Below are 15,899 nucleotides of genomic sequence, written 5' to 3' on the forward strand. Positions count from 1 at the left end.
CTGGAGGACAGGAATGTCTTTCAAAGGGGAACAAAAAGGACCTGGAAATATATAGACCAGTCGACCTAACTTCAGCACCCAGTTTGATAATGGAGCAAATTACTAACCAATCACCTTGTAAGCACCTAAAGGATTGTAAGGTTTTAATTACTAGAATTCATTGATTTGTCAAGAGCAAAAGCCAAACTAACTGCCCAGGAGAAGCAGGTCTATTATGTTAACTATTATCAAGGCAGGTGTACAACTGGTTGAAAGACCATATTAAAAGAGCTATCAATGGTTTGCTATCAAACTGGGAGGACATCGGTAGTTGGGTCCTAAAGAGGTCAGTCCTGAGTGTGGTATTATTCAATAATTTAATTTAATAACTTGAATACTGGAGAGAATAATATGCTTATACAACTTACTGATGATAGCAAATGGGGAAGGGTGGCAAGCACTTGGGAGGACAGGACTTCTGACTTTGGAGAACTGGTTGGAATTCAATAAGGTAAAATTCAGTAGAAACAAAAAAGCAGATACACAACTATAAGAAAGAAAATAACTTGCTGACTGGCAAGACTACTGGACTATCTGGCTATGTCTACACGTGCAGCCAACATCGAAATAGCTTATTTCGATGTTGCGACATCGAAATAGTCTATTTCGATGAATAACGTCTACACGTCCTCCAGGGCCGGCAACGTCGATGTTCAACTTCGACGTTGCTCAGCCCAACATCAAAATAGGCGCAGCGAGGGAACGTCTACACGTCAAAGTAGCACACATCGAAATAGGGATGCCAGGCACAGCTGCAGACAGGGTCACAGGGCGGACTCAACAGCCAGCCGCTCCCTTAAAGGGCCCCTCCCAGACACAGTTGCACTAAACAACACAAGATACACAGAGCTGACAACTGGTTGCAGACCCTGTGCCTGCAGCATAGATCCCCAGCTGCCGCAGAAGCAGCCAGAAGCCCTGGGCTAAGGGCTGCTGCCCACGGTGACCATAGAGCCCCACAGGGGCTGGAGAGAGAGCATCTCTCAACCCCCCAGTTGATGGCCGCCATGGAGGACCCAGCAATTTCGACGTTGCGGGACACGGATCGTCTACACGATCCCTACTTCGACGTTGAACGTCGAAGTAGGGCGCTATTCCTATCTCCTCATGAGGTTAGCGACTTCGACGTCTCGCCGCCTAAAGTCGAAGTTGGTGCTGCTACTTCGAAGTAGCGTGCACGTGTAGACGCAGCTTCTATGGGTTACAGTGATCACAAATGGAATAGTTCAACAATGTGATGCGTTTGTGAAATGGCTAATCTTTGTACTGTATGGTGTACTAGCAGGAGTGTTGGATGTAAGATATGAAAGACGGGGCAATTGTCTAGCTCTACTCAAACTTTGGTGAGGCTTAGCTGAAGTACTGTGTGTAATTCTGGGTGTCATGATGTGGAGAAATTGCAACAAGTCCAGAGGTAGTAGTAGTAGTAGCATCCTTCAGTCTACGTAGACTATGGATCGCGCCCTTCGTAGTTCCGTTTGGCATCCTCTTTTGTAGCGTTGGCTGTGACTGTGAAGACCCACATGAGAGTGACAGTCCTTGCTGCATCTGTTGCATATGTAATGGGTGTCTGGCAGGTCCTTGCTGTGCTTTCTGTGGGCTCACTTCTCCTTTGCTAGCTGTCTGATCCTCGACTCACCCTTCTGAAGGTCCTTGTATAGTTCCTGCCTCCATCTGCTGCGATCATCTGCCAGCTCCTCCCAGCTGTCTGGCTTGAAGTCTACTTCCCTGAGGTCTCTCTTGCAAACATCTTTGTGGCGCAACTGGGGGCGTCCGGGAGGTCTTTTGCCAAAGGCTAGCTTGCCATACAGAATGTCTTTTGGGATCCTTCCATCATTCATCCTGTGGACATGGCCAAGCCAGAGGAGCTGCCGCTGCCTGAGGGGGATGTGCATAGTTGGGATTCCAGCATGCTCAAGGACGGTAGTGTTGGACACTCTGTCCTTCCACGATATTCCAAGGATGCGCCTGAGGCAGTGCAAGTGGAAGACGTTCAGCCTCTTTTCCTGGCAGGTGTACAGGGTCCAAGTCTCGCTGTCGTAAAGGAGGGTGCTGAGGATGCAGGCTCTGTAGACTTGCATTTTGGTGTGAGTGTACAGCTTGTTGTTTTTCCACACTCTCTCACTGAGTCTAGACAGAGTTGTGGCTGCTTTACCAATCCTCCTATTTAGCTCAGTCTCCAAGGACAGGGTATCAATGATGGTGGACCCGAGGTAAACAAACTCGTGGACTACCTCTAACATATAGTTGTCAATGCTGATTCTCCATCAAGTCCAGAGGAGAGCAACAACAAAAAAATAGGTCAGGGTTTCTAACATTTTTTACCATGAGGAAAGCCCAGTTGTTTAACCTTGTTTCTTTTGTTTGAGAAAAGCAACTGCAGAGCATGGGGTGGAGAGGATTTTGATAGCAGTATTCAAATATGTTAAAGGGCAGCAAAAAAGAGGGTGGTGGACAATTGCTATCCATGTCTATAGACAGTAGCACAAGTAGTTATGTTTTCTATCTACATCTTGGGAGATTTAGGTTAGATTACTTAACAGAGAAGACTACCTCTCTGTGACTATAATAGAGGAGAGTTAGGCTCCTGAACAGGGTTCCCAGGGAGGTTGTGGAATCCCTATCATCTGTGGTTTTTAAACACGTTACATGAACTCCTGTCAGGAATGGTCTAGATTTACTTAGTTCTGGCTCAATGCAGCCGGTGGCACACACTTTATGTCAGTACTGCTGCCAAAGCTGAAGCTTTTTCCAATATTTTGTTCATGGCTCTAAACTGTTTGATGACACTGTAAAATGGTCTAGTTTCTTACCACTTGCTGGACATTCTGTGCCACTGAGAGGAATTCTCTTGACTCCTTCTGCCTATATTCCGGGAGAAATTCTATGTTGGCTACACGAAATAATCCAACAAAATATAAAGCATCTTTGTTTTCTGCTTCAACTGCAAAACAGAAAAAAGAAAGTTAATTTCTTTTTTTTTTAAATCCTTTTTTACTGTAAACTAGTGTGACTGACAAATATCCCATCCAAAAGTCAACTATTCACATCTGTAACTGCAAGGGCACTACACTGACAATGCCTGTTGTTAAAAAGCCAACTATTCGAACTAGGGTGACCATCCCACCCATATTGGGCAGGACAGCACCATATTTCAGGCATCAGAAAGGCATCCAGACTTATTTTTTAAAAGAGGCTAATCGTCCTGTATTTGGGCCCCCACCAGCTGAACTTTTACCTCAGCAGTGTGCACAGGCACAGCTGTTGGCTGGAGATCACGTGGAGAGCTTACATGCTCTCATGCCACAAGGAGAGGGAGCCAGCCCCAGGCCCTCGCCTTTAGGAAGCTGGGAGAGAACCAGTGGCTGCCACCCACTTCCCAGCTCCCCAAGCCTTGGGGAGCTGGGGGGAGCACAGGTGGCTGCTGCCTACTTCCCAGCTCCCTGCACCTCGGTGGAGCCGGAAGAGGCACTCCTCCCACCCTACCCCCCATATCTCCCTGTCCCACATTTGGGACAGGGAGATATGGTTGCCCTAATTCAAGCACATAATAAGTTGCATAAGAAGAGCTTTCTAATAAGCTAAAAGCACTTTATAAAACCTGACAAATTAAGTCGTAGTGCTTTGGTGATGCTCACTGTTCTTTCCATTGCCAAGATAAGGGAACTGTGGAACAGAGCAAAGGAGAGTTATACTTTTGCTCACAGCAAGTGGCAGAGCTGGGAACAGAATCTAGAGATGAACATTAGAGTGAAATGAAAAAGTGTTACTGCAGCATAAGGCAGTTTTAGAATATACTTTGTGGGCCAAGAACTAACACCAGTAACACTTCCATTGTCTGTACAGGAAGGGACAAGCCGAGATTTTCCTGAGGAGAGAACTCTAGCCATGCTCACAGAAGTTATATTAACACCCAGTTAATACAATATATGCCAGATCACTACAGAGATGAAAATCTCTGTCTCGTGCTGTGCCTTCAGTGACCACAGGAAGTGTGGCACCACTGCAGAGGTACAATTCATGAGATCTGGAAGCCATCTCTGATAAATCTGAGATTAGGAATAGATGGTTGGAAAATTAGTATCAGTGGCAGGAATTCAATAACAGAGCATAGTGTTTACTGTTGATTTAGAGCAAGAATTGTAGAAAAGAAAGTGTCAGAAGTAGATGTTTCTCAATCACATCAAAAGACTTCCTTGATTTCTTCAACAGCTTCAGAGCATAACTTAATTACTTAGAATCACCTGATACCGCTGTTTTTCGTTCCAGAGAAATGCTTTCCTCTTTTAAAATGTTTATGCAATGGAAGCAAAGTCAGAAGGCTTTTGCTTAGCATGCAGGCTAGAGGTTTCATTCAGGTTCAATGCTGGGATCCACTGCTCCCAGCAGAAATAAGCAGAGGTGAGCATCCAGGTTGGCATGGTTCACCATTGCAAGGAGAGAATAATTTACATCTAAACTACTTGAAATCGCCTCAAGGAATAGTTCACTGCAGCTCCTAGCATCAGCCATCACATCCAACATCCAGCTGGAGTGAAAGTCACCCTAAACCAGGAAACAGAATCACAGAATCACAGGGCTGTGAAGGGACTTCAGGGCTACGTCTACACGTGCACCCAACTTCGAAATAGCTTATTTCGATGTTGCGACATCGAAATAGGCTATTTCGATGAATAACGTCTACACGTCCTCCAGGGCTGGCAACGTCGATGTTCAACTTCGACGTTGCTCAGCCCAACATCGAAATAGGCACAACAAGGGAACGTCTACACGGCAAAGTAGCACACATCGAAATAAGGGAGCCAGGCACAGCTGCAGATAGGGTCACGGGGCGGACTCAACAGCAAGCCGCTCCCTTAAAGGGCCCCTCCCAGACACACTTTCATTAAACAGTGCAAGATACACAGAGCCAACAACTAGTTGCAGACCCTGTATATGCAGCACGGACCCCCAGCTGCAGCAGCAGCAGCCAGAAGCCCTGGGCTAAGGGCTGCTGCCCACGGTGACCACAGAGCCCCGCAAGGGCTGGAGAGAGAGTATCTCTCAACCCCCCAGCTGATGGCCGCCATGGAGGACCCCGCTATTTCGATGTTGCGGGACGCGGATCGTCTACACGTCCCTACTTCGATGTTGAACGTCGAAGTAGGGCGCTATTCCCATCCGCTCATGGGGTTAGCGACTTCGACGTCTCGCCGCCTAACGTCGATTTCAACTTCGAAATAGCGCCCAACACGTGTAGACGTGACGGGCGCTATTTCGAAGTTACTGCCGCTACTTCGAAGTAGCGTGCACGTGTAGACGCAGCCCAGGAGGACATCTAGTCCAGCCCCCTGTTTCAAGCAGGACCAACCCCCACTAAGTCATCCCAGCCAGGACCTTGTCAAGCCAGGACTTAAAAACCTCCAGGGATGGAGAATCCACCACGTCTCTAGGAAACACATTCCAATGCTTCACCACCCGCCTGGTAAAGCAGGTTTTCCTAATATCTAACCTACACCTCTCCCTCTTCAACTTCAGACCATTGCTCCTTGTTCTGCCATCTGACACCACTGAGAACAGCTTCCCACCCTCCTCTTTACAGCTCCCCTACAATACAAGGGTATTGTTAGACACCAACCTGGGCTCACATTTCATTTTGCATTTCATTGTGGTGTAGATGTTCTGGCTCAAGCTGAAGCCCCAGCTCTGGGACCTTCCCACTTCATGGGTCCTACATCCTGGACTCCAGCCCAATTCTGAACATCTACATAGCTGTCAAATAACCATTAGCTCAAGCTCTGTGAGCCCAAGTCATGTCTAATTGCAGTACAGATGTGTCATAAGGGTCAAAGGCAAGCATCTTAAAAGACAGTCTTAAATCAATTCACGTGCAATGCAGGCAGAAACCTTGGCTCAGGTAAGGCCCTAAAAGCAACTCATGTATGAAATGTGAATAAACTTTGAGTAACTCACCAATGAACAGCCACAGTAAAGTCCAAGTTATAACCCCAATCACAAACAGAATCAGTGTAAAAAGAACTATTTTATTTTGAAAATTCCATATTGTTGTTCTCTTTACTTTCTTCTTGGACTTGGATTTGCCATGGTTTTTCCTTGCAAATATTCTCTTTGCCAACTTTTCTTCTGCATTTACTATTTGGACTGAAATATTTGATACCTAAAACAAAGATATTTTTATTTAAAAAAATTAACGTACAGTAGCCATGGGGAGTGGCTTAAACAGCATTTGGCTAACTTGCACCCAGAAGAGTGCTTTTAAAAAAAGCATTTCTCTACTATGTTACTATAAAAACCCCAGTTATTAATAAGGCAATACTATATCTAGGAACATTACCCTCCCCACACCCCACCCTTAATGGTCTGAGTCCCGGGTGTGGTAGGCACACACAAAACAACAATAAGATGGTTCCAAACAGTTTACAGTCTAATTACTGTATATCTACACATCCCACACTGCAGTTGTGCGCTACCAGCTCACAAGAGGGGAAGTATCATTGTGGCTGGAATGGAAAGTTATGACAAAGCAGCGACTGCAGCTTAGAATAGCAGTTCTAAAAAGGCATTATGGAGCAATGCTGCCCATTGCAGTGCTAAGTATCACAGAGCTAGCTGTGTTAGCCTGTATCTTTCAGAACAACAAGAAGTCCTGTGGCACATTATAGACTAACAGATATACATGTAACAGATGTACATCTGACGAAGCGGGTCTTTGCCCATGAAAGCTAATGCTCCAAAATACTGGTTAGTCTATAAGGTGCCACAGGACTTCCTGTTGTTCATTGCAGTGCTGTGAGTGCTATCTATGAGTGTAGGCCCAGACTTAGGGCAAGGCTAGCAAGATGGTTGCCTTGGGCCCCACATTCCATCTGACTGTAGTGCCCACTGGCCAGGCCCTGCTGGGCCAGCTCTATGTGAATAAGCAGTTTTGCTTTGAGAATTCTTCTCTGACTGGTTCTGTTCTGGGTCTGGAGCTTAGCAAATACATATCAGAAAATCTTCTCCAATCTCCAGGGCTATGTGTAGATTAAAGGGTTTTGTTCACAAAATGGCCATTTTGTCAACAAAACTCGCGGACTGTCCAGATTGCCAAGCACAGAGATCTGTCGACAAAACACCAGTCTGGACATTCCAGGGGTGTTTTGTCAATAGAAAAGGCCTTTGGGCCGCCACACAACCCTATCTGGGCTCATTTTGCCAATAGAGTGGTCGGGGAGTCCAGCTGCTCTCTGTCAACAGAGCAGATTGCTCTTTTGATCTGCTTTGGCAGTCTGGATGTGATCTGTCAACAGAAGTTTTGTCACAAGATATCTTATGACACAAACTTCTGCTGACAAATCCCTGTAATCTAGGCGTAGCCCAGGAGTGGCTGTGTATTACTTCCCTGATGTGTTACCCACTTTAATAGAAAGCCATATGATATCATTAAAGAAGGAAGATATATAATGGAAAATCATGCAAACAGTCTGATACACTGGGCAGTTCTGTGATGTTGCTTAGTTTCTTAGACCAGACTATAGATACAGCAAAACAGGAATGTATAAAATGTCAACATTTAACCCTTAAATATCTATCATTGAACCAGTCTATCATGTTATATTAGTTTCTAAATAATTAATCTATTTCCTATACCCTTATGAAAAAAGCACCACAGACTTAATATGCAGAATCTCTTTATAAAAACTATCCTATTGATATAAATTCAGTAATAGATGACATTCTTTTCTATTTTTAAAGCATTTTCTGTTTGATAGCTGCAATCAAAAGTTTTCAAGTAATGAGTAAATCTAAATGTCCAACATGACAGCTAAAGAGCCCTGGCTTCAGAAAACACCTATGAAACATTTTTTAAAAAATTCAGGCCCTTTTAAGATAGCAAATAAGGCATTCAAAATTACTAGTTGCACATACAGGCCAAGATATTTTAAGATTTAGGCCTACGAAAGCCTAGCCATTTTCTTCCCATTAATTTGTTTGGGGTCTAACCGTAAAGATATGCATGTCTAAAAGAACTGTTGTGCAGGAAGTAAAGGCACACATTGCCTAGAACGATAGGACTGCATAATGGCTGCCTAGTATTTTCAATTGTTAATGAGTGCATGTGTAAATTCATACTTAATGGTAGCTAACAGACTACATCTTATCTGAAAAAAATAACCACTAAACATATCAAGCCTTTTCTGCATGGCAAGCTTTTGTGCATACTGTTGGAGTAGCAAGTGGATGACAGCAGCACTAAAGGGGAAGGTATATATTTAAAATGTGAATGTAAATTCTTCTCTGGAAATTAGTTTAACCGTTAACATTTCATAGTAATGGATGCAATAAGAGCTTAAACATCCTGGACCAGGCTTTTATTTTATTCAAACCATGCAACTCCCCCCTGAATCAGGTCAACTTGTGCAATATATATTGCAGTTCAGCTAATAAAACCATTTAAGTATCACAAGACACTAAATTATTTAGTGTCTCTTCATTCTTTCCATCACATGTCATCTCTAGTGCAGAGATAGCCTTATTTATGCATTTGAAGGGTAGCTAAACTTAGTTTAATGCTGGATTGCTTGCCAGAAAACAGATTTCTTAGCAGACGTCTGCTTGATGCCATGAAATCTGACTAACCCTTACATATCATCACACTGACATTTGACATTTTAATTCTTTCAGTAATCGCTCACTGCAATACATCAGAAGACATACCAGAAGAAACTGACATTGTAACGCAAAGTGATAAAACAAAATTAACATTAAAAATGTATAGATTGTCAATTTATAACTAGGTTTAACTCCGTATGCACAATGCACTATAGCAAAGGGCATCTAAATCACCTACTTACACTTTGTTCATCTTCAGGTTTGGCTGATGCATGACTGTTTTGTTCATCCATTCTGGAGACTGAATAGTCAAGCTCACATCAGGCTTAAAAGCACCACTACACCTATTCTTAGGCCATATTGCCAGCTCTGTTCCCAGGAGAACTTGTGCCAGTGTCCAGGACAACTTGCTGAGGAAAGCATCAATTTACATTCATGAATTTCCAATTGTAATTTCATCTGCCTTTTCGTGAGCATTTAAAGGATGCTATCAAGTATCTTCAGGTCCCAAATGTTTGGGGTGGGAAGGAGTCTGTTAAAATTCTTAAAACTCAAACAAACAAACAAAAAAAAAACCAAACAAACAGATACCTGCAGCATATTAATGCACTAAAATCAAAATATTGACATTTACTGAACAATATTAGAAACAGACAATTAGTTGTAACCAAGACGACTGGAAGCGACCATAGGGCATGAACAGAAATTCTTTTAAAATTGTGAAAACGTATTAGTAAGAGGTAAGGTTTATTGACAAAAATGTGACTATCATTTCTAAAGAGGGTCAAATACTGCAAGTACTTGGAGTTGGGTTTTTAAAATGCATTTTATTTTGTACTAGGATATAGACATAAGTTGATCCAGCTATCTCATATTGTTAAATAAAGCAGGCTAAGAACTGAAATTGAAATAATTGACATTAAAAAAAATCTTATTGTTCCTATTTAATCAGTATTATCGTGTTACTATTATTCCAGACCCACATAATCAGTGCCCTCCATTTTGGAACAGTCTCTTGGAAGAATGCCTGTGGCATGCCAGACCCCTGAGGGGTCTCACTCCTTCAGGATAGTCCAGCCAGCTTGACCACCTCCTGAGACAGAATCTCTAGGGCTCCCGCACTCCTGCTTCACCCCACAGATCCTCTACATTGAGTCCAACTGAAACAACCCCCTAACTCTCAGGCAGTGTGTTCAAAACAGTAGGGTTTACTTGTCAGCTGGAACACAGCATTGGAAGCCCTTAAATAAAGTTGAACCTTTACAGCTAATTCAGGTGAACAAAGAGCCATTCACAAGCCTAGCCAAACTCCGGCCTTACAAAGGGGCAAACAAGGCCCATGCCCAGGGCACTGTAGCCGGGGGGGACACCACAAGAGGCTTGAGTTTTCCCTCGCTGGGCTTCAGCAAACCTTCATTTGGCCCTTCACATCACAGACTGTTCCTCTCCAGCCCCTCCCTGCTACTGGACTGGTGGGCTTCTCCTCCACCCCTCCACTCTAACCACTCACTCCTCAGTCATCTGGCTCAGGAATGTTTCCACCCTGGCCCTTCTAAGAGCGCAGAGTAGCACAGACCATCACTAATAGTACAGCAGTTCAGCCCACTGCCGTTTGGAGTGGCACAGAGTCCCTCCCATCTGTGCTGCTCAGCTTCTGACAGAGGCAGAACCTTGTGGAGCGAGGCCAGAATTAGGAGCAAAATTTTCCCCCTGTGTGACTGGGCCCAGGTCAGGGAGTAGTTTGTTTCTGATTTCCATCCCCCCTACCTCCTGGAAAAGCTAAATAAAGTTCTTCACCTTGTTGGAAAACTATATAACTTATTTTTAATTTTACTGCTGAATCCAGTAATTGTATTGTAGCCTCAAACTAACAGAACAGGCTTCTCTTCCACTTAACAAGGTACTTGACTTTTCACCCAGTGCTTTTGATTAAACTAAATATATTTTGATGGACATCATCTTGACAATTGTTCAGCTGGGAAGAAAAGCTATTGATCCCTTGTCAAAAAGATCCAGACACTACACTAAGTCAATGAGAGAATGCACATGTCTGAAATAAAGTGGCTGACTTGCACTGCAGTTTCTCTGAGCGCTAACAGGGCAATTTAACTCAGCTTGTCCAGACTTACAACACAAATTGGTTATTTGTGTCCCATCATTTTCAATGAATACAGAAAGGGTAAGTGAGCACATGTCATGGCCAAATGCCCATTCATCTCTTTGTGACATTCTAAGGACAGAATTAATCAGCTAATGTTTATGCATCACTTGCCTCTTATTGGGCACACCAGCTGATTTATTCCTTCATTTCTCTGTTATGCATATGAAGTTACACATTTCTCAATTGACTAGGCATATAATGTCAGTGAAAATAGCTCAACATAAAGAAAGCACAAGTACTGTCCTATACAGTTTGAGAGTTCATCAGAAACCTGATGAACTTGGGATGTTCTGCACTTTCAGAAAGTAAAAATAGGATTTTCCAAGGAACTCAGCCTTGCTGGAAGACTATATCATTGATGTCAAATGATAAGATTCCCACTGACTTCACAAGAGAATGCAAATGCTTTTGAGAAGTCCCCTGTAAGATATCAGTTATGATGCCCAGACAAAGACATTTTAATCTTCAGGTGATGAAGATGTACTGACATACATGCTCAAGCTCTTGCTACTCAATTGCACATGCAGGCCTGGTGGGAACTTCAGTGGGAGACATGCCAAGAACAATCATAATCTAACAGGGTGTGGTATCAGTCTATAAGGTCCAACTCCACAGGAGAGTTTTAAGACAATGGAAGGCAGGAGCCTAAGTTTCTTTGAGGATCTGGGCCTATGTATCTACACAAAGAAAATAAATCTGTTAATAAAGGAAAAATCAGTCTAACTAAAAAGACAATGGCTAGAAGCAGAAGTAAGAAGAATTCAGATTAGAAACAAGGCCGATGTTTTTAACAACTAGCAAGGGCTGTAGTGGATATTGCATTGCTGGGAATCTCTAAAACCCAAGATATATTTTTCTGCAAAACAAAAACAACTCCAATCCATATACGCTGTAGCTCAAGTAATGCATCCAAGTAAATTTCGTGGCCTGTGCTATGCAGAACGTCAGAATAGAATCACAGTAGTTCTTTCTGTCTTCATTATCCATAAATATATGAACACCACATGGAAGGAAACCTGAATGTTTTTGCAATTCATTTAATAGAACCAATACGCAGTCTTATTAAGACTCAAACAATGTTCAGAGCAATGAAATCTCAGTCAAATGGAGGCTGCCTTTATGCTTGGCTGAAGGACACCAGCACCATCACTTCTCCAGATAAATACACCCTGGACCAATTTAACTGTGTCTAACAATTTAATTTGTCTGAATCTACTTGATTGCAATGGGAGGTCAGTGGAGAGCAACTGCAGAATGAAATTCTTAGGGGACTCATTATAGAGAATGCCGTATCAAATACATTTTCATCTGAGGAAGTGGGTCATACCCACAAAAGCTAATAAATATGTTAGTCTCTCAGATGCTACAGGACAGCTTGTTATTTGTGAAGCTACACACTAACATGGCTACCCCTCTGAGAGACCATTTCAAATACAGAACGTGTTCTGCAATGTGCGATCCACAGTAGAGACAACAGAGTCCACAACAGAGACTTTACATCATACTACTGGGAAGACTGTAATTCAGAATTCTTGCTTAAAAATGAAATTCATGATGCTGTATTTCTAAAGATTTGTTTTCCAACATGACTGGTTCAGTGCAAGTACTCGTAATGAACATGTCCAACCAGAGCTGATCATTTTGTTTTCAGTCCACATCATCAAGGACCATATTCAAAATATTATACATTATAATAAAGGATGTGGTCATTCCACTTCTTGGGAATCATTTGGTATCAATAATGGCTCTGAATCCAGGTATCATAAAAGCAGACTTCAATAAACTTCCTTAATTCATGTGACTGCTGTTTATCCACAGGAAGTTGATGTATGTTTGATTCCACATACGCTTAGTGTTTGATGTATGTTTGATGATGTTGATTCCACACACGCTTAGTCTATATTGTCCATTCCACACTGTAATGCAGCTACAGCTGACTTAGGGAACAGCTGCAAGCCAAACCAGGTCACAAGACTGGAGAAGAGCACCTTATTGCCACATAGACTTAGGACTAAATATTGCTTTTGGAAAATGAGCAACTGGACTTTATTTCATTTTGGTTTTGATACAGCAAAACAGACAAACCTTTAGTTTAGATGTTGGATCTGAAAATCCCACAGAGAAGTCTACTTTCCTCCAACTCAAATGATAAACAACGGTGAGTTACATTTTGGGGGTCTAAAACTAGGATACTAAAAAGCGTATGTTCTGCAAACTTGTTCCTTAAAACCATTAAATCATCCCTAACAACCACATGCACGTCAGATAGCTGATACTCCCTACTCCTAGCATTTCAGGGTTTATGAGGTGCACGACTCCTCCTATTGCCACTGACTCCTGTGAGAGCGGAGGAGACTCTGCCCCTACATCATAAATTTCAGAATCAGTCGTCACTTTCAAGCAAGGTCCTTATTAGTGAGGACTGCACCAAAAACACAACATGAAGTAATGCTTATGGCTTTGCAGTGTTTCCTGTACCCTCATTCTCACTGGAAAAAAAGAAAACAAAAAACAGATGTCCTTGGGTAAATACACCAAGCCCGGTACATTTCATACTTTACTAGACACTTATACAAACCAGGAAACATGAAAAATGGGTTCCAACCCCCCGACACCACCCTCATTTAATATAAGAAACATAAAGGCTGTAGCTACACTGGTCCCTGCCTTTTGAAAGGGGGATGCTAATGAACCACTTCAGCAGGTGGTAATGAGGCACTGCCATGAATATGCAGTACCTCGTTATTATAATGGCGCCTGTGGGCGTTTCGAAAGTGCCACTTTTGAAGCGCATGCCGCCCATGTAGACAGGTTTTGGGAAGAAGGGGCTTTCAAAGTCTGGGGGATCCTTTTGAAAGGCCCCTGACTACACAAGCAGCCTGCATTTTGAAAGCAGCCTTTTGAAACGTGTACGGACGCCATTATGCTAATGAGGTACTGCATATTCATTGCAGCGCCTCATTAGCATCTGCTGAAGTGGCTCATGAGCATACCCCTTTCAAAAGGGGGGGCGGGCTAGTGTAGCCACAGCCAGAGGAATTAACTGCTTACTATACCATGCACACAAACTCTCCGAGCAGGCATTGCATTACATTACTCGCTGTTGTCCCTCAGAGCATGCTGGCTGGTTAATTGCAAGACAATACAAAGCCCCTTAAGGGAAACAAGTCTTGTCACTGAGTAGATGTATTATATTTCATGGGATCTACAGATCTACTGCTGAGCACAGCCATGTTGCAGCTTGCAGTGGTCAGTAGTCACTATAGCCGTGTCTACACGTGCACGCTACTTTGAAGTAGCGGCACTAACTTCGAAATAGCGCCCGTCACGGCTACACATGTTGGGCGCTATTTCGATGTTAACATCGATGTTAAGCGGCGAGATGTCGAAGCCGCTAACCCATGAGGGGATGGGAATAGCGCCCTACTTCGACGTTGAACGTCGAAGTAGGGACCGTGTAGACGATCCGCGTCCCGCAACATCGAAATTGTGGGGTCCTCCATGGCGGCCATCAGCTGAGGGGTTGAGAGACGCTGTCTCTCCAGCCCGTGTGGGGCTCTATGGTCACCGTGTGCAGCAGCCCTTAGCCCAGGGCTTCTGGCTGCTGCTGCTGCAGCTGGGGATTCATGCTGCATGCACAGGGTCTGCAACTCGTTGTCGGCTCTGTGTATCTTGTGCTGTTTAGTGCAAGTGTGTCTGGGAGGGGCCTTTAAGGGAGCGGCTGGCTGTTGAGTCCGCCCTGTGACCCTGTCTGCAGCTGTGCCTGGCACCTTATTTCGATGTGTGCTACTGTGGCGTGTAAACGTTCCCTCGCTGCGCCTATTTCGATGTGGTGCTGCGCAACGTCGATGCTGAACGTCGACGTTGCCAGCCCTGGAGGACGTGTAGACGTTATTCATCGAAATAGCCTATTTTGATGTCTCCACATCGAAATAGGCTACTTCGAAGTAGGCTTCACGTGTAGACGTAGCCTATGAGCCCAAAGATTCCCACATACTTAAGCGATGCAGGTCTCAAAGTGTCTAGCTAGCAGAATACAGATTTCAGCAGTACCCCTCCCACCCAGGCTTCTCATATGGGAAGCAATGCCAGTTAAAAATACAGTGCCAAACATCAAACCCCTAACAGAAAGTTCACAGAAGCCCAGGTTAACCAACACTTGCATAAAAAAAATTCCCCATTTTTGTTTCTAAATGCTTTAGAATTTTTGTTTGTCTAAGAATAGAATTAATTCTACTCACACAGCTCACTAACTAGCTAATACCTACGAAACAATCTGTACATACCCTCTCCTCCCCTCACACACAAGTGTACAAGGCTAGGCCTATTACTTTCATCTGCTCTCAATTGTCTCAGCTTAGTAGACCCTCCCAGCTAAGGTACTAACCCTAGATTTAGTACCACAACCAGGACACCAGCAGCTGGTTCAGCATAGTCTTTAAGGGCACCAGCAGAATGGCAGGTGAGGGGAAGGAGCAACAATGGTAGGACGATATAGCAAGGCAAATCCTGCAGCGGCAAGTCTCAGAGCCGAGGTCAACAGATAGTCTCATAGGTTTCATGCTGTAGGGCTACAGGGAGTCATGTAGCCGTGCAGATTTAGGCCGGAGCTTGGAATATGAAGCCCCAGGGAATTGGATAGGTTTCAGATCCCAGGCCCAAATGTCTGAACACCTATCCTTAGCACTAGAGCCTGACACCGAGTAGCATAAGCCTGGAGACTCACTGGCACAGGGACTACTACACAGGCATTGCACATTACTATCAGTTTTCTTGCCCCAGCCCCCATGCTCTTCTAAATTAGTACCAAGTATATTTATTTGTTAGATGTATTGGCCTCTGTGAGATACTTTATAGGTGTGCACCTCACCATCATTAGCACATTTCGCCTCAGAACCCCCTTCCAGTGACCGCAGTGAAACACTTGGGCCACTCTTCCTCGCATTCAGCCTCTGACTACCTCATCATCCTGGGCATTATGTAGAAAGGGCTGAAGTAAATGTGGGTTACCCGCAACACCTGTTTGAAAACATACCATGAAAAAGAGTCACTGGGATAGGTATTCTTTTATTCCTAGACATTAGTAAAAAGTGGAAACACAGAGTTA

General features: G+C 43.8%; 1 protein-coding gene across 1 annotated transcript in view; it reads right to left on the reverse strand.

Moving 5' to 3' along the window:
• LOC142011406 (transmembrane protease serine 7-like) overlaps nucleotides 1–14,025 on the reverse strand; it is a 91,514-nt gene extending 77,489 nt beyond the window's left edge. The window contains exons 1-4 of the mRNA XM_074990843.1: nucleotides 13,970–14,025; nucleotides 8,874–8,925; nucleotides 5,992–6,196; nucleotides 2,853–2,983 (exon numbers count right to left, since the gene is read on the reverse strand). Of these exons, the coding sequence (XP_074846944.1) occupies nucleotides 2,853–2,983; nucleotides 5,992–6,196; nucleotides 8,874–8,925; nucleotides 13,970–14,025 (444 nt within the window). The remainder of the gene's footprint in view (nucleotides 1–2,852; nucleotides 2,984–5,991; nucleotides 6,197–8,873; nucleotides 8,926–13,969) is intronic.
• Between the last annotated feature and the right edge of the window lie 1,874 nt (nucleotides 14,026–15,899).

Source organism: Carettochelys insculpta, chromosome 1 (assembly GCF_033958435.1).
Source record: "Carettochelys insculpta isolate YL-2023 chromosome 1, ASM3395843v1, whole genome shotgun sequence".
Taxonomy (NCBI): domain Eukaryota; kingdom Metazoa; phylum Chordata; order Testudines; family Carettochelyidae; genus Carettochelys; species Carettochelys insculpta.